Source organism: Anas acuta, chromosome 4, assembly GCF_963932015.1.
Source record: "Anas acuta chromosome 4, bAnaAcu1.1, whole genome shotgun sequence".
NCBI classification, from domain to species: Eukaryota; Metazoa; Chordata; class Aves; order Anseriformes; family Anatidae; genus Anas; species Anas acuta.
This window is the reverse complement of record NC_088982.1, coordinates 56,254,900-56,274,058: the sequence shown is the minus strand read 5'-3', so window position 1 is coordinate 56,274,058 and position 19,159 is coordinate 56,254,900. Positions and strand designations below refer to the sequence as shown.

General features: G+C 46.1%; 1 protein-coding gene across 2 annotated transcripts in view; it reads left to right on the top strand.

Moving 5' to 3' along the window:
* The first annotated feature begins 979 nt into the window (after positions 1-979).
* Positions 980-19,159, top strand: part of ACSL1 (acyl-CoA synthetase long chain family member 1) — a 37,470-nt gene continuing 19,290 nt past the window's right edge. Inside the window, exons 1-5 of one of the 2 annotated variants that reach the window (XM_068681341.1) lie at positions 980-1,134; positions 9,744-9,971; positions 16,035-16,149; positions 16,541-16,605; positions 17,819-17,920. In XM_068681341.1, the coding sequence (XP_068537442.1) occupies positions 9,777-9,971; positions 16,035-16,149; positions 16,541-16,605; positions 17,819-17,920 (477 nt within the window). In that variant the 5' untranslated portion in view covers positions 980-1,134; positions 9,744-9,776. Of the gene's footprint in view, positions 1,135-8,360; positions 8,386-9,743; positions 9,972-16,034; positions 16,150-16,540; positions 16,606-17,818; positions 17,921-19,159 lie in introns of those variants that run through there. The other variant, XM_068681342.1, reaches the window with a different exon arrangement.

Here is a 19,159-nt window from a genome sequence, read left to right as displayed (position 1 = left end):
CCTTTCAGGAGAAAGGAATCTGTTTTGCATTTGTGAGACCCTCCACAATGCGCCCAGAGTACAGTTAAGCGGGGACTATCAGTACATGCACAAGTGTGCTCCTCCTTTGCGCTGAGAAGGGAGTACAAGCTCTGGGCCTTGGGCAGTATTTGGATTTAGTCCTACACCTGGTATCCTCCAGCAGAAACCAAGAGAGGTTGGTTGTCTTTATGTACAATAGAAGTACCTTCTATATTTTACAAAATATTATACATGTATTGGAATGTGTATGGTCTTGGCTCACACTGAAGGTAACTCAAACAACCTGTGAAACACAGGAGGCTGAAAACCACAGCACTACTCCGTGTGTACGATATGGCAGGACTCTGAGATGGAGGTTGATGATTTACAAACGAAATGGGCCAGCGAAGCACACAGCCAAGCCACGGCAAGATAACTTGACTTTCAGAGGTCGCTGAAACGACTCCAAGATCCTCTGTTTTGTCACAGCACGCCTCAAACCTGCAGTCCCCTCACAAGCAGAATTTAGTGGTGGGTAACATGTGGGTCTTAGGGTTGCGATGAGTTCATTATCCCCTTTCATCATGAAACGTGCATCTTTTTAGCATCCTTGTACTGGATGCAGACGGCTTGTGTACAGCTGGAAGGAAAAGCTGCCCTCACAAGCTATCACCTTAGCTTTGTAAGGTATAAGGGGCTGCACCCTGCACTCCAAACCCTGCGAGCGAGCAGGCAAAGGAGGGACGAGGAGGCTCATCGGGGCTCCTTGAATTCAGGGGGATGAAGTGAGAGGGCTGAACCCCACAGGGAGAGAGGGACGGGGCGACTGACTGCCAGCCTGTCCCCGCTGCCTGCGGGGTCTGGGGCTGGCTGTGAGGGGTCGGAGCCGTCCCTGAGGGGCCGGGGCCGTCCCTGAGAGGCCGGGGCTGTCCGTGAGGGGCCGGGACAGCCCCAGGCGCCGTGCAGGAGGCGGTGCGGGCCCTGTGTCCCTCCGTGCGGCGGCGGCAGGGGGCGGTGAGGGCGGAGGAGGCGGGCTCGCCACACGCACACGCCGCTCCCGCCGTGCTCCGCTTAAATAGGGCGGCGCCGGGGGAAGCCGCGCACAGCCCTGCTCCGCCGTGCCGCCGCCGGGAGGTGAGCGGGGCTCGGGGGGATCCGCCACCATCACCGCCGGGGGGACGGGGGCGAGGAGGAGGCCGGGGGGGCTGTCAGGGCCGGGCTGGGGCCTGCTGCGGGCGGCCTGCTTGGCCGGCTGTCAGCCGGGCTGCGGCGGGCACGGCAGCGCTGCCCGGCCCCCCGCCAGCCGTGGCGCAGCGCTGGGCTGGGTGCCGGACCCGAGGGGGCTGCCGTGGGATGCGGCGTGCTGTTGGAGCAGCGTCTCTTTGTTTTTATTTCTTTATTTTTTTTTTAATGTGTGAGGTGACCCGGCCTAAAATGGAAGCTGAGGGGCTGGCAGCCCGCAGGCCGCCTGCCCCCTGCGAGGTGGGGATACGGGGCCGGGGGTCCGCCCGAGCGCAGCGGTGCTTTTGTTCCGAGGTGCGCGCGTTTGTTGTTCCTGTTCAACAGGAATTGCAGCCCTGCAAGCCTCCTCAGTTTCTAAAGGGCAAGCCCGTGAGCTGTCTGGGGTATTACCGAAACGCTTCTGGACCCAGCAAGCCGTCTGAAGGCTCGCCTGCGTTGTGCCGGTGGCGGGGACGTGCTGGGGCTGCCCTGTGACGGGAGGCACTGACATCGGCACCAGCTGCCCCCAGAGCCCCGTGCTGCTGCACTTGTGCCGGGGTGAAGCCACCCTGCGAGGTGTAAGCAGGCTTCTTGGCCATGCCGCCTTGCAGGGAGCAGTGCTGTCTCCTCAGCCTGCTTGGGAGCTGTTGTATCTGCACCCCTGTGCTGGGGGGTGTGCTCTGGCGTGGGGCTGAGGCTTTGCAGATCCAGAGGTTCAGCTCAGATGGCTCCGATCGAGAAGGTGTTTTTCTCCTCAGCTCAACACCTTTCTCTTCTCCTATCACCAGTAACACCTAATGTAGAAAAAGGAAATACAGAGCTCCTCATGGAGCCGTGCTGCTGTTGGCTGATTCCTTGAAACTGAAAGATACCAAGTGTGTTTATACTGGAATACAGAAGCTACCAGGGGGCTGGATTTACAGCTTGTAGTTACGAGTGTCTGTTCTGTGTAGTACTCAATTCAAGGTCCTGAGCAACTGGCCTTAGCCTATTCTGGGGGCTGCCGTGATTATGTTGAATCAAAAAGGCTGCTTCTAAATTTGGCAGATACTGTTTTACAACCACAAATCTCCCAGCTTGAGGTTGGAAGTAGGTCATCAGTTCTTGAGAAGCCTGCCCCTGAGTAGCCTCTCGCGTCAAGGGCAAGTACAAGGTTGGTCTCTGTATCAGTGGAAAAATAAAACCAGCAATGCACATGGAAGGAAAAAAAACTCTTCAAAATAGTTATCTGGGTAAGTAACTCTCCTGTTTCTTTGAGTAAAGCCTCTGTAACTGACTCTCCTACCTGATTGCTCCACTGCAAATTAATGCTGCATTGGATTTTTGGAGGAGGTAGATCATACCCTTTTCAGACCCGAGTGTGTTAATCTCCAGTGGGGAGGCGTAAAATCTATTTCCTCTACAAGAAGACATTTTAGCTAGTGTGAGCAATAGAACACAATAGTGGTGTTGTTTGTTTTGGTCTTTCTATTTATTTTGTACAAGTCATGATAATGCAGATGACTGGAATGGGTAGACTCAAAGGCTAATGGCACCAGACCTTTCAAATGTGCAGCAGAGGGAGAGGTTCTGGCCCAAGGGAGTACATTGCTTGGTAAATTGGGCTTCTGGTAGTGTGACGTGAAGTTTGGCTGCCTCATCCTGCTTCTGTGCTGTGCTAAACTGCAAGTGGAAAACACACAAAATATTTTGTTAAAATATAACCAGTGGTAACTCCCCAGAAATACTCCCAAGTAGGAGGGGAGATGGCTTGTCCATAGGTACAGGACTTTGTGTGGGAGTTCACCACTGTGTGTCTGAAGGAAGGGCTGCTGAACAGTGCTGACCTTTGCAGGCAGCAGCCTGAACCCTGCCTGCAGGTGGGGGGCTCGCTCTTCTGCAGGTCCTGCCTGACTCCTGGTAACACACAGGCTTCTGCTCTCCTGCTGCCTTCTGTCTTTGGAGTTAGTCCTCTACAGAGGGCAAAATACAGTAGTGAAACACTTACTTTGGTTAAGGATTGAGCCTTAGTACCGGTAGTTTGTCCAACATTGACTAAAACAGCTTCTATGGTTTGATAGAGAACTGCAAAAAAGCTTTCTCTTGTTGCTGGACTTCTTTATTTAAGGCTTATAGCAGAAATGCATGATGTCCTGTGGCAGCAAGTTGTTTCCAGAAAAGGACTTCTGGTTTTATATGAATTGCAGTTCTTAAAGAGCTAAGCTTTTTTAGCCTGATGCTGCATGTGCTGTGTTTTTGACAACTTGCTCTCTGCAGTCAGGCTGCATTAATAGGCCAGTGAGGAGGGGTGAGCTTCCTGGAGAAGAAAGGTCCCTTTGGAGGAGATAAAGGGGCACCTTAATACGTGGTGCCAAGGGGGGCTGCTCTGGTGAACCAGTTGCTCCTAGGAAGTACTCACTGATCTGCCTGGCCTCAGTGCTGTGGGTTACACGCTTTTAAGCTTTCTTCTGAATACAAACATCACTGTGATGCAGCATGGCTGAAGTATGCCTGACCCAGGTTACCCTGTGCTGTGGCTGTCAGGTGAGCAAAGCATGAGTAAGAAACTCATTGTTGCGTGGTCTCAGGTGAGTACTTGAGGCATATGTTAACTTGAGGTACACGCAGGGCTTTCCTGGAAAAGCAGCACAAATAAGTTGGCATGAGCTACTCAAGCTGTTAGTGCCACCAGGAAGCCGCCAGCTCAGGGCAGTCCCCTCTGTGGGGTGACTGTCATCTGTGCTGTGTTTAGGCTGAGATAAATCAACAGGGGAGTGTCATGGTGCTGGACAGAGTTGTAGGGATGCAGTTCGAAAGGGGAAAGCAACTTAGGCTTCAAAATAAGTGTTTGTGAGCATTTTTGTTCCTCCTTGAATAGGGGAGACTGGTAAGACTTCTAGTGGCTGCTGTGCGTATGTAGGTGCTGATCAATGGGAGCACTTCAATTGCTCATGGTCTCAGGCGTTAGTGGGAGGTACTGATTTCTTCAGCGTGGTGGTGTTACCAAGCGCTGCTGAAGGGTGCAGGCTGCACAAAAGACATCGATCGAGCCACATGACAGGAATCCACTTGGCTTCTGAACCGCAGTGAACCCCAGTGACCTCGCTGGTGCGCGCTCAGATTACTTGTTGGGCCTCGTCAAGAGGCAGGAATCCAGGTGTTGTTCCATCTATTGTAGGAGGGTCGCAGCCAAGTGTCTGAGGACAGGGCTGTGACTTTGCCTGTCAGTGCGGGACAGGGCCTTGACACATCCCTGTCAGATGCAGTGCTCCAAGGTTGCAACAAGCCTTCACTGCTGCAGCTCATTGAGTCACCGTGTCCTGCCTGGTGGGGCTGAATCGAGCTGGCAGGCTGCTTCCCTCCAGCCATCTGTCTGTCCCTAAATGAAGGGACACAGCCCTCAGAGGCAACCCGAGCCACTGCACAGCACCCTGTGCTTGCTCGGAGCCAGGCTGGGGGGCTGCAGGCAGCTGGGAGGCTCAAATTGTTGGGGGGTGAATATGGACAAGTAGGTCCCTGTGGGATGGGTTCCTCATTAACAGCCTTCTGATTGTTTCTTCATCACTGTTGCAGGAAAGCAAATTTGGCAGCTAACTGCTTCAGAAGCAGGGTTTCTAGCTCTGAAACCTGGTTGGGGGGTTCTGGGTAAGGTAAGATATTTAGGTTCCTTTTCTTTGGAGAAAGGGGGATGGAGGAGGAGGCTGGAGCAGCTGATGGGACCCTGCTACATTTCAACAGTATTGGGTTTGTTTGGGAGAGCCCCTTCTGGCCACTCGCATGTTATATGTGCCGTGCTGAGCACCGTGCAACGCATCCTGCTGCAGCCTTTCTGTCAAAGGAGGCTTAATCTGAGAAATCTCCTTCAGGTTTTAATGACCTCTGCTCCTCCGTGTCTTCAGGGTGCTTGTGGTTTCCCTGCTGGGTACGGCTGGCTCTGACACAGGTGGCTGCAGGACCTCAGTGAAGTTACTGCCTTGGCTGCAGGGCAGGGGGCAGAGAGTCCCAGGACACCTTGTGTGTGGTGTCTGGGGTTACGTGCTTGAGGTGTAACTGCAGCTGGAGGAACTGAGGGACAGCTGTGCTGTCTTGTTCCCTTCTGGGAGCTAGTGGCTACCTGCTCATCAAGCTGAGAGCTGGTCTAGCTGGGAACTGGCATCAGAACTGACCCAGGAAGGCTGGCTGTGCTAGACCACCTCTCCAGTGTGCGTGCACCACCCACCAGCTGAGTCCCCGGCCAGCAGAGGCTTGCAGGAATGTGCATCTGGGAAGGATTGGGCTGGTTGAAACTTAAGCTGATTGTAAATTGCACCATGAGATTAGGATTAGGTATCTATTCAGGCAAGGATTTCTTTTGTTGGTAGCCAAAGCTGTTAGTTGCGCACCCTCTTGTACTCTGCATTAAAGCTAGGATATGATTCCGCACTTGGCTCCTCTTTAAAGGAGGAGTGGAGAAAGGCTTGGGCATTAGGGAGACACTGGGAGCTGGGGGGTGTAACCTGTAGCAGTAAGAAAAACAAACTAATTGCTCAACAGCTCAGGCGAACCCAAAGGTAGGTGGGCGGCTGGTAACCTCTTCCAGCCTTCCCCAGTGAAAACATCCTGGGGCCACACAGCTCACAGCAAGAGGAACTGCAGGAGAAGCTGCCCTCCTTTCTGTAGGAGCACAGAAACAGGGTGGCTGCTCCTAGGCCGTGTGGGGAGCTGGCCTTTCTCACCAGCATCCTGCTGCCCTCAGTGTTAGGGCAGGGGGAAAGAAAGGCTGTTGGCTCCTGGGGCTGTTTTCCCTGCAGTGAAGGAGCTGACGGCTGCTCTCCCGTTCTCTTCCGTCGCTCTCGGACCACGTCTGGCCACGGGTGGACAATGGGCAGGCTGCTGCCCTCTGTAAATAGCCCATTGTGCGCCCGGAGTAGGAGCAGCAAAGAACGGCCGAGTGCTGCCAACTTGGGCGGCTGCCTCGAGATACTGGCTCTGCTGTGAGGAATGAGTCCTGGGTGCTGCGGGGGGTGTGTGTGCACGCAGAGAGCTGGCTTTGTCTGAGCTGTGCAGACCTCTGAACTGATGCGATGAGTGTAGAGGGATGTGTTCAGGGGCTGGGGTTGGAAGCTGCTGTTTCTGCAGAGCACAGGTAATTAACTACCTGTGGCGTCGTTCTTCTGCCCTGCTACTAGAACCGCTTTCCTGTATCTGCCTGGTTTAGCTTAACTAAAACCAAACCAGCCGAGGTCTACTGGTCGCTTTGAGGAAAGTGGGTTTTGACCTGCTCGGACGTTGTCCCTTGTGCCCCAAGCAGCAAGCTGAGGGTCAAGGACTGGTGCTTCTCACCTGGGATCTGCCTCTTGGAGTCTCCAGCCGTGGCCTGCAGTCAGTCACCACATACCACCTCACGGTAGGACCTCGTTCCACAGTCCACTGCCTGCAGCCCAGGCCCTATCTGGGTAAGAAGTGACTTCAATACCTGAGTTTTTGGAAAAGAACACGGAGCTACAACCACTGGTCTTGTTGAATCTTGTTGGCCTTGCACAACTGCCTCTGTGTTGAGTGTCCTACCACCAAGTAGTTCAAAGTGCTCTTTTCCAACCAGGTGGCTCATGCTGACTGCAGTTGGAGTTAATAGTTTACTGATCACTCTTCTGGTGGCTGAGGTGAAAGGTGGGGGCCAAACTTCAATGAAGCTTAAATGGGGAGGTCCATAGGTAGCAGTCATGGAGTGCCCAGGTGTGGGTGAGCTCCACAATTTGAAGGGTAAGCTGGTGCTGGGGGGTAGAAGTAACAGAGGTGAGTGGAGTGTATGGAGCCTTGCTAGGCTGTCTTGCTTGTCTTGAGTAAGTAGGCTTAGCTGAGCCCTTACTCAAGGAAAAGGACTGAAGGCCAGGTCTAGTTGCATTAAAAAGACCTTAGTGGAGTTCAAACTGTTCTCCTTAGTCACGGGGAGGACCTTGGATGCCTGGTATGGTTGGAGCATAAGCCGAGTAATTACTGGGATGGATCGAAGAAGGGTGTTGAAACCTCATCTTTTTTGGGGGGCACATTCCTGTACGTTCATGAGTGTGAGTTCTTGTTGCATCTGACATCATCTCAACTGCAGAAAGAGTTGGTACAACCCAGCTGATAGTGTTAAAGCTAGGAATTGCTTCATTCTGCGGAGAACTTTGTCCTGATCTTGTCTCTCTGTGCTGATGAGGCAGGAGGTGTAATAAACGAGCCTCCCTCAACACGAGGAAAAGCAGTGGTTTCAGTTATGTAACTGAAATTCAAGAATATTTTGTTACAAATTGTTCTACAAACAACCGGTCAAAGAAACAAAGAGTGACAATACTCATTTTTCTTTACCTAGTCCTAAATCATCCCAGCTTCTTGACTACAATAGGACTTCTATGTGAATTAAACGAAGGTGTTTACAGCAGTTCTTGTCAGCTGTAATAGCACACCAGCCCTCTGAAAGAATAATTCTCTAATTACCCTGCATTCCTGAATTATATAGTATGTGAGCAGGATATATCCTGACTAACACAGAGAGGGCAGCAAGAATTTAAGTCAGAGCTGCTTATTGTGAGGCTTGAGGAAGAAAGAGCTCAGCTTGCTCTTTCCCTTACATATACTTTACCTCCCCTTTTGCTAATCTGATAGTGTGATGTCGAAGAGGATATCTAAAACTCATTTGTAAGCTAACCCTTTCTTGTTGGAATTGGTTTATTCTTAGTGTTCATCTATGGAAAGTTAAAACATCAGGTTTTCATGCCTGCAACGCAGAAAAGTAGTTTATGTATAAAAAGCGATGCCATAGTGATCCTAACTGAGTCAGTAATTTTTTTATGCTAAGAAAAGATGAAGAGACTTCTTGATACTCAGTTCTTCTCTACCTTTCACTACTACAGCTTGAGGTGCCACAGATTTGTGGCGCAGTCTGATGCGTGTTGCAGTGCAAATAACCAAAAGGCGCTTCTGTAGTGGCCCTAGGCCATGCAGTCAGCTACCTGGAGACACAAAAACAGGGAAAGGCAGTGCCCCTGGGCTTGGTGGGGCTGGGACCTGCCCAGAGATGGACCTGGCACCCCTGTCTGTGACCTTATTTCAGACTGTCCTCCTGTTGACGTGCTCCAGGGGACCCTGCTGGAGCAGGGGGTGGACTCAGTGATCCCAGAGGCCCCCTCCAGCCTCAGCCGCACTGTGCAGTGTTGTGAAACGGTGGGCCCTTTGAACCAGCGTAAGGTGTTCTTGCTGTCTCTAGCAAATCCTTCTCAAATACTGGTTAGTCTCCTTAGGGACTAGACAACTCACTCCCCTGTCTAGCTGAATAACCGATGGCAGCAACAAAGATTTCAACAGCGGACTGCAAACTTGAGACTTTTTTCCTGTAGAAGTGAGATGTTAACCTGGTATGCTTGGTTTCAGAAATGAATGCACCTCTAATTCTGGCTGCTTGGATTTAAGCATCTCGTATACCACCACTGTGCAGTAGCTCCAATAGCATGTCCTAGCCATCCAAACACATCTGACACTGCCTAGGTCTCTTGCCAGTGGCTGAGCTGCAGGGACCCGAAGGAGCACACCGTGGGGCCGAAGATGAGGCTCTGGCCACGTCCGTGGGTGGCAGGAGGCAGCGGCCGTCCTTCAGCGCTGTGGGTTGCCATCAGCCTGGCAGGGCCTGCTGCCTGCCTGCTGCTGTCACCTCTAACCCAGTGGGCAGGAGCCCCTGGCTCTGGCATGTGACAAACGTCCCCGGGGACCTTGGCAGGGGAGGAGGGCACCAGCTGAGCTGCCGGCGAGGCTTTTTTCTGCGGCCGCTTCTCGCTGCGGAATACCCGCGTCAGCTCGCGGGGAGGCAGGGGCGAGGAGTCGCCTTTCCTCAGCTCTCTGCATGGACGTGACGGGTAAAACGTGCTTCCTGTGCTTGTTTATCCGCGGCCCCACAGATGCTGCTTTGTTCTGCCTCGTGTCCAAAGACGAATTGTTGGTGTGACACCGGGAGAAATGGGAAGGCAGCTAGCACGGTGGGCTGCAGGGAGAGCCTTCCTGCAAGGCTCTGCAACGCTTTCTGTGCACGGCTGAGGGGAGAGCAGGGAACAGGAGGTGAAAACTCCTATGCTCCCGCGGGATTAGGTTGCTCTCTGTTGGGTTAGTGCCGGAAAGTAAGCCAGCATAGCCCTGCCCTCTCTCCCCGGAGTCCCATGTGACACTGACTCTTTAAACAGCCTTGTGCTGTAGCTGTTCTGCCAGTAAAGGTCTAGCGCTTCTGAAATACTATCCTTCAGACAAAAAACAAAGCATACAATCCTGTTTTGTTAAAATGCAGCGTCTTAAGTGATATCAAAACCCCGGAGAAATTTCTTCCTGTCAGCCACACCTGTTTTTCCAGAGTATGAACTAGTAATTGCTTATTTACGTAATTGCATTACAGGAATCTAAAGATATTGCTTGCTTAGTGGCAGATAAAGTCGTTTTGATAGTGAGAAGCTGGTAGGACAAAGCATACATTGCTCTCCCATAACAATGCTGCATTGAAGCAGAATTTCAAATCTGTCTAATTCTTTTCCTGTCAACAGATTCCAGCTCTGGGACAACTGCACTAAACTACAATGCAAGCACATGAGTTGTTCAGACATCTACGGATGCCAGAACTTGGGGATGTCAGGCAGTATGTGCGCACCCTCCCAACCAACACGTTGATGGGGTTTGGTGCTTTTGCAGCTCTCACAACCTACTGGTATGCGACAAGACCAAAAGCATTAAAACCACCATGTGATTTAGCAATGCAGTCTGTGGAAGTAGAGGTAAGTGTCCCTTTATGTTGTCATTCACTGAACTTTGGAGCCTACAGCAGTCACTGCTTATGCAGTGTTTCTGAACTGGAGAGTGGGGAACACTGCTCTGAAGTGTGGCTTGGGCTCTTTTTTTGGCTTGCTGAATTTGAAAACCAAGTTGAGGTTTCAGGTCACTGATGATAACTAGCATGGGGGAGAGACTGGTGAGAAGAGCTTCTGATCTGAGTGCTGGGAGGAAATTTGTGAATGTTAGAGCTGGCACAGTGCAGTTTTCTACTTCGAAACTGTTTAGGCGTTGACTTATTAAACTAGGTCTTGGTCCGAGTGTGTACGGTGGGGTGTACTGATGAGACTAATACTATTCTGTTACAATATCTAGCTTATAATAGCTGACAGATGAGACTTTATATTAAGTTACAAGCATGAAGAGGGTACTAACTGTCCTGAAATGATCTGCGGAAAGATATGAGTCCTGCCAAGACAGCCCAGCCATAGAGTAAGTTGAAATTAAAGCAGCCATGTACCAAACTCTGGATATGCTGGCTTAGTTTTTCCTCTTGATTTCAGAGGCGCAACGTTGCAGTTAGGTGGTTTTAATACTGAAGTCAAATACAGAAACTGACTGGAAAGAACTCTTGCTTAGAAGGAAATACAGACAACTGATTACATGGTTGGTTTCCTGAGCAGCAGTTTTTATCAGTTTCCCTGTTTACTACAGAGTCACTGTTTTATGATGGATTTCATTCTCTCTATTTCCTCAGAGTAGACAAAGTATTTCCTTTCCTGAAGGAAGGAGATAGCTTTGGATGGTTGTGATCAATAAGGGTGACAGTTTACAGCATTACTCTTGATAGTCAGAAATGATATCTATGGATTTCTTCATACATCTTTGCAACCAAAGAATCTCTTTACAGGAGATTCTTTTGTGTGGATAGACCCCATTTGTGTGTCCTGTGTCACAGGTGGTTTATGTGACATCTTGAGCTTAAGAGTATATGTGACAGTAAACTGATATAAACAAATGTGGCAGAGCAGTTTGAAATTTACAGTAGGTAACGTAACCTTTCATGAGCTTTAGCAAAACACTCTTATCAGAGCCTCAGATCACACATTTCTTTCTCTGTATGTTTCATGATAGTGGAGCTGAAGAAAGAAACATCAGTTGGCCCCTCCATTCAGCAGCTTAGTTTATTTCTTAGTCTCTTTTCCAGTCTTTACTTTCTGGTAAGCTTGCCTATAATTTGTATTACTGTCATGAAAACAAAGCAAGTAATGGTCCACTGTTAGAATTGCTGAAAGGAGGCAAATGTGTTCTGGTGATGTGGTAGATACAAAAACATCTCTCTGCAAGAAGCACACGTATTTTTAAGGATTCAGAGGCTAGATCTCACTTCTGGTGAGCTTTCCCAATCTGGACAGCAGCCATTTAGAAAGTATATAGAATATTCTTGTAGAACTACATGTTTTAGTGGCTGCAATAAACCAGCTGTGAAGCTTTCCAGCTGTGGAGTGCCTCACTACCCAGTGCAGGCTGGGGGGGCCTTGCACTGGAAGATGGTGGAACAGCAGCTTTTAACAGGCCATAATGTGACAAATGTTTATGTGCTTGAGACTAGACAGCAGTTTCAGCTCACTACCTTTTACCTCTTCAAGTTAAATTGCTCGTCACTTATGGATTCCATGATTAAAATTGTTCTGTAGCATGAAACCTCACTAAAAATACTTAATGTTCAATTGTTCCATATTGTACTAATTAACATCAGGTCTGAGCAGAGCCGAATAGGTAGTGGGATTACTTTTCATTGCCAATTCAGAAAACATCAGTAGAAAGAATGGCTAGTATTAAATGAAGAGCAGCTGAATGTTTTGTCTTGAGGATGAAGAGCTCAAACTTTAATATCTTGAAATGACCAAGATCTGCCCAGGTCTGTTTGACAGTTCAGATAAAGCCCTCATCAATATGATGCTGCAAGCCATCTCAAACTTATCAAATGAGAATGTATGTTGAAGTGAGTTTCACATCTGTTAGTGGTACTTCTAATGATGGTACCAAGTGTAATGCAGTGCTTGAGATCCAATCTCTTGCTATGTTTGCTTAGAACTTCACTTCATGTACTCCGTTCTCTTAGCTGTGTTGAGATGGATTGTCACATCCACAGGAGAAAAATGTAAACCACTGCTCTCAGATTATGCCTTAATTTCTTCTTGTTTAATCAGAAGAGACGTTTAGAGGTCTAGAGAATCAGCAACATGCTCCAAAAGAGATGCAGCAGAACACAATTCTCCACAGTTGTGAATATCAAATCTACCTGTTTGTTAATGGTTATAACTTTGAGTTATAAATACGCTTCTGCTTAAGTCTTGCTCATGACATTCTCTTGGCATCTAATGAAGCTAAATGAAGCCAGTGACTGGCATAGGATTTCTGTGCCTTCTGATAAGCCTTCATAGCTTCCTTAAAGGAGGAAAAATATCCTATTTACTGCTGTTCAAGGTCACTTCATGGCTCTGAAAAGCTGTAATTTAGTAGGTCAGCACCCAGTGACCTATTCTAACCAACACTGAGTAAGCACAGAGATTGTATGCTGAGTTAAATGGGCTCCAAGTTACTGAAGGTATCTGCTTTCTTTCAGAGTAGGTGTCACAAAATACATGGACTGCAGTCTTTGAAATGTACATGCCACAGTTCCATCTCACAGGGGAAAAAACCTGTTTTCAAAGCTGTAAACACAACATGAATTTTGTGAGAATCTGAGGCCTAAGTGAAAGCCTCTCAGGATCCACTTGAATCTGCTGTCTGTGGAAGGGAAAACAAGATTAAGAGATCATAAATAAGCGTGAGACTATTGCTGAGACTCCTGCTGTACTCAGTTGTGCACTATACCAAAGATTTCAGTGCTGCAATAAGGCCTTAATATTGTAAGAGTGTGAGTTCTTGCTAAATCATATTTGTGACTCTTCAGGTGCATTTGGATCTGTCTGCTTATGGATTGCTTTTAGTTGGTGATGCATATTTAAAGAACCTGAACTATTGATTGAAGAGTGCAGGATGTATGGCTGTCAAATGCATTATGTCATGCTTTAAAAATGCAAGTACTTCTCTTGGGTCAAGTTCTCCTAGAGTATGTAGAAATAGGGTGTGTAAACAGTAAGGATGTGAATATTGCCTTATAGTAAGGGTTTTGGTTGGACTTCGGCTTTCTTCCTTGGAAAGACATTCAAATATGGAGAGTGGTATTCCACTCATGAAGACTTTTAAACCTCCATGCACTTTCCTGATGGTACAGGAACTCTGCCTTGTCTTGCAATAACTGCTTGATTAGACCTCTGCTTCTCTCCATATTACGGGATTGATTTGTAGCTGTTGTGTGCTCACCTGGGGATTAGCGTTCTTAAAACTACATGGCTAGCTTGAAATCCTAGCTTGCACTTCTTGCTGCTCAGAACATGCATGTTAGTGACCCAAGTGTTGCTTGGCAGTTTACTTTCCCTTAGGAACATGGAAATGAGGCCTCTTGCCTCTGAGGCATGGTTGAGACAGCAATATGTTTTGACAGTGCTGCTCATCCTGACCACCCTGTATCAACACGAAGTAAGCCTATGTCTTAAAGTGCCTGTTTTGTGTTACAATCATTGCCTCTTTGGGTTCTGTAATATGTCTCTTTTTTATAGAATAAATATGCTTCCTTAAGATGCAGCTACTACAAACCAATCCAAGGTCTTACTCCTAATGTCTACAAGCTGCCGCATAATTGCCCATCTTGTGACAACCTAAAATGCTGCAATGGCTGCCTTAAACAAGTAACCCAAGGCTGTTCTTAGCATTAAAAAAAAACTAAACTTTATTTCTTGGCTCCTTAAGGACACTTTAAAACTGACAACCCTTCTGAGTGCTTGCTTCTGTACTGGGCCTACCTGTTGGAGCCCATTCAGGTAACCTGTATGGAATCATCCAAACATCCAGTCCTGAGGCTGAGATGTCTGACTAGTAATAAGCAGTGTTGTTCACAGCAAGCTAAAAAGCACTTCTGCTACAAAGCTATGCCTGATGGTTGCACAAATATTTTGGTAAGGACCCTTTGTACAGGCTCTTAAGATAGTGTAATTCTAGTCCTTTATACTCCAAAGCAAAATTAGACCAATACCATAATGCCACCTAATAGATGACTTAAAAGTGGCAGCGTGAGGTAAGGTCTGAATGATCTTCAGCATATCAAGGTGCGTTTTACCACATCTCTGAAGAATAGCATTGAACTCCTGATGGTCCTCACACAAGAAGCTGTGTTCTTCAGTGGCAAGTGAATTTCTAGCAGCCCTAGAGTAAGAGCTAGCTTCACTTTGTGTTGAGAAGAGGAATTAAGTAAGCAGGATAAGCTGGTTATGCTTTCCTTCACTAATAAAACAGAACCAATGGGTTTCTGCAATAGCAGTCTGCAATAGTTTCTTAATTCCACTGTTAAGAAGGGGAGCGCAGTCAGCCCTGAATCTAAGCAGTGTGCTCTCTGCCTGATGAACCTCGTCCTCAGGTTCAGGTAGTGCTGCTTCAGGCCCTCTGAAAGCTGCTTTGTAGTTCTGAGTAGTGGGGCATGTAAACAAAATAGTACCAGCTCAGCTGAGAAGAAAACCAACTTCTTGGCAGTTGCCCAAGGACTGACTTAATGTGTGATACTCACCTGCACAGAAACTGGAGCGCATCAAACATGATGCCAAAACATTATGTATAGATGTTTCCTATGACTGTGGTTACAAACTGTGTGGCTTCATCTGCCTCTGGTTAGCTCCAGAGGTGGTAAAACTGGCAAATCTAAAAGCTGACCCTGCTTATCCAATGTTTATCCAATGTCTGTGAAACAAATGCAATAAAACTGGCAGTTTGGCTTTTCTTTCCAGGCAGAGATGTGTCCAAGTGATCAGTTCACTTCCTATAGAGTAGATGTTGGTCTGAGGGCAAGTATGCTCTTGAATTTCTAATGTTATGAGTGTTTGGAGGTAAGCTAGTCATTAAGTTGTTCTGGGCCATGTTCACAGTGTATGCTTCTGCTTACAGTCAAAGGAGTGGCAAGCATTACACATAGTTTTGCTGAAACAAGTCCAACTTGTTTCAGTTTTAAAATGTTTTTCCTTCTCTGATGAATCACTAATGTGCTAGCTCCTTTCCATGGACACATGTGATATGACATCTGCAGTTAAACCTGCATAAGCCTGTATCTGTCCAGTTATCTGTAACAGGTGCTCTCTGATCTTCCAGGGTACACTGAAATCAAAACTAGACCAATAGCCTGGGAAGCATTGAATTGCATCTGAACAGGTTTTTGGCATCATGGGTGATGGTACAATACAATGCATAGACTTAGGTAGACCAAGATTTCTTTGAAAGGGCCACGAATTGTCTACAACCACTGATAAAGAGGATTTTAGGTAATATTTACTTGAAACTGCTTAACCAGCTGTACTGTCTCCCTGTTAATCTGCTTGGTAAGTGTCTGTCACCTGAACAGAACTAATAAGTATGACCCAATAGTACTTGCACAACTGCAATTCCTGAAACTTTAATGGGTGTAAAATGAGATTATTTGACATAGCCTATTTTATAGTAGCAGATTAAAACTGACCATGCTTAAAATCATTTAGGTTTTGAAACCTGAGTCTGAACGTGGTTGTTTACTATTTCCTAATTGGAAAAGTAAATTAGGATCTTAGTGTTAACATCTAGAATGCTCCAGTTGAGGTTGGAGGGATTTAGAAAGCTTAACTGCTGATATAATGGGATAAAATGCTTCTAAAGAAGATCTTTGTCTAGTGAGGGGTGTCAAAGGGCATTTTGTGGTTCTTACATATTTGTTCTGTGCTCTCAAGTAGCTGAGGATAGGTTTTCACCTTGTACTTTCAGTAATGCAGGGAGAAATAGCATCTCTTTAAATGCTGATGTCCTGGGAAACAGAAATGAAGTTCTCTCAAGCAGAATTTATTAAGACTCATAATGTTTAAAATGGATGAGATGTTTTTATTCCTTGAGGAATTTCCTGTTAATTTGTAACTTACAAGTGTCCAACCTTTTAAACTGTTTTTTAGGGTGGTGAGCATGCTCGAAGGTCCTCTCTCCTTAAGAGTGATGAATTGTTAACTCGTTACTATGATGATGTGAGAACAGTTTATGATATCTTCCAAAGGGGGTTGCATGTATCAAGTAAGTTTAATTTTAAAGTTACTCTTTTCAATGGTGTCAAGAACTGAAGGTCTGGGTTCCTGAAGCCCAGTTGTGGGTGGGGGGATGGCTACCCATCAATAAGATGAATTCATTAAATATGAGCATCTTGAAGGCAAATCCAATTACGATCTCTTGCAAAGCAGCATTGTGTGAATTATGTCAGTGCTGTCTTCCTTAGCCTAAACCAACCTTCCCCAGCTTCATTCCCTGCCTGCTCCCCTCCCCAGCTCCAAAATGGGGTTTGCATTCTGAAGGTATCTCCAAAGAATTACAGGCTGTCAGCTTAATGCTGCTGGGTATGCAGTTAGTGTGCTGTTAAGACAGGAAGCAGGGGTTACATTTTAAGAAGCTTTTTATTGCTGTTTTTTAGATAATGGTCCATGCCTAGGTGTTAGAAAACAAAACCAGCCATATGAGTGGATCTCCTATAAAGAGGTAAGTAGCCTTTCTAGCTTTGTGCTAGATCCGCTTTTGCGTACTGAGACCATTCACACAACATCCAGTGGTGTGATATAAAAAGACTTGATTATTCATAGTGTTTTAAAGTAACGTCAAAACATTGCAGAAAGATTCTAATTCTTGTTAAAATCCTAAATGAACAGCCACAAAAATATGTCCAAGGGGAAGAATACCTCCTGCACTTTGTTTATTCACTGTTTTATTTCTGAATGCATTTTGGATTATCTTGGCAGCTCTCAGCATTTTATCGCTGAATTGCGTAGAACTTGGGCACTACTACAAAGCTGCAGCCTTTCAGAGGCAGTATTTGGAGGCTCAGAATGCTACTATTATAGTCAATCGTTTAAGAGGCTAGTTTTACTTTACAGATCTTATCCATGCTTTGTAGTTATTTGTCTCAATAGTGCTGAATAATGCTTGCACACTGCTTCATGATTGCTAAAAATATATCTTTATGCAAATCTTCTTTTGGACAGCTCTGCATTTTCAGGTTGTTCCTGATTTAGTAAGTGATATCTTAAACTTTGCATAAGCCTTGTCTAGTATGTAGTGCTAGGGTCAGTACAGACCTCTTGTATGTAGCAGAGGTCACTTCCCAAGGTGATTTTGCTGGGTATTTATTAGGTACAGCTTCTCATTAACAAAACTTCTGGTCAAGACATGTAGATTCAAGTCATATGCTATATGGAAGGAGGAATTATAAAATTACTTTCCCAAAAGCTTTATTTATTGAACTGTTCTGTCTTCTTTATTCTCATACTTCTTGAAGAGTAGAGAGGTATTCATGTAGGCACCAGGAATTCAGTAGTTCAGCAGTCTTCTGAAAGAAGCATATGTGATGTGTGTCATTGAGAAGTATAAAGCTGCATCACTCCAGGGTCACTTCTGGGGGTCGATACAAACACAACAAAAATAGCCTCTTCTGCATGTGAGCATTAAATCTAAATTTAAACTTTAACTGTTAAAGTCCAGCTGGATTAAGTACTCTTCTGTGTTTTGTGTGTGAGTATGGTGTCTATATTCAGTCTTCAGTTTATCAAGGTCAGAGGGCATCCAAAATATCCTGGAAAACCACTGTCTACTTCACATTAGTTAATCTTCTTGTAAGGTTAAAGGAAAATGTTCTATGGGGTTTGTACTGTTAAGCTTGTCTCATTTCTTCGTTTGGCTTCTCTTTATTTTCCCCCAGGTTTCAGACAGAGCAGAATATGTGGGCTCTGCATTACTCCACCGAGGCTTCAAACCATCTCAAATCCAATATATAGGAATCTTTGCACAAAACAGACCTGAGGTAATTTTACAGTGTTTCTATTAGTGATCTGGCTGTTTCTGAAATGGCACACTTCTAAATCTATTGATTTTTGGCAGTGTACCAAGCTTCCTTACTATGAGTTTTTTGGAGTTGGGAAAGGGCTCATAGCTGACACTGCAGACCCACAAGCTACAGACATGGCATCTAGAGCTAAGAGCCAAAACTGATAGCTGACACAACTGTTAGTCTCTTATGCTCGGGAGCAGGGAATCCAAAGTAACTTCTCTCTTCTTTCCAGTCCATAGGCTTAATGGGAAGCTAATATAGTGCTTATGTGATTTAATGTTATCACCATTTGCTTTCTCTTAAAGTGACAAAGGAGTACTAGGTGACTCAAAGTATTTGGAAGTCACAAGATATATAAAGGTCTTGAGTTTTGAAGGGTTTAATGATGAAATATTTGGGCAAATAAAAGATAGCTAAAGGTGATAGAGCTATCTCTGTGAAAGGGGCCCTGGACACCAAGATGCTGGGTGGGAAAACTCCCGATAAAGGCAAAAATGGAAAATTCCTTAACTTAATAAGGAGGCAGAAACTCTAAAAGTGATACAACTGAAGATCATCTGACAATGCAAAATGTCACAAACCTTTGGCAACTGTGGGGATGTTTTGATTAGCTGGTGTCTATTCATCTTAATCCAGGAGTGGTTCTAGATTGCTGTTACTAAAAGTAGTATGAACTGTTGAGTAAATGTTTGCATATTCTGACTTTGTTTATTAAATCTATTTAATAGGGGTGAACTTCTAACTTATGTTTGTGCTTAGAGCTTCAGCTGGTGCTTGCTGTGCTAAGCTAGTTTAATCCAAGCCTGTATCAAGACAAGAGGATGATTCTTAACTTGTCTAAAATATTCTGTCCCTCTTGAATAAACTCTGGCAGCTGGATTCTATCTTTGAGAGCCACCTCTTGTGTTGACAGGGCTAGAAGTTGTACCACTGTCTCTGGTCCTGGATAGCATTCTGCTGTTGGATCTTTTCTGATTTCCAGTTTGTCACAAAACCTTTCCTTCTATCATTAAAGTGTGACAAGTGACTTTACACCCCCAACTTCCTTCTTTCCTAACAGAAAACCTAACTCTAGCATTGTGCAAGAAAAAACACTTTTCAGACTCTTAAATCTGATAACTTGCTTAGATTCTTCTACTGGAATTCTGGTTCTAACAGCTATATTTTTTGTGTTATAAGGAGGCTGGGATGGCTCCAACTGGGAAGCTGTTA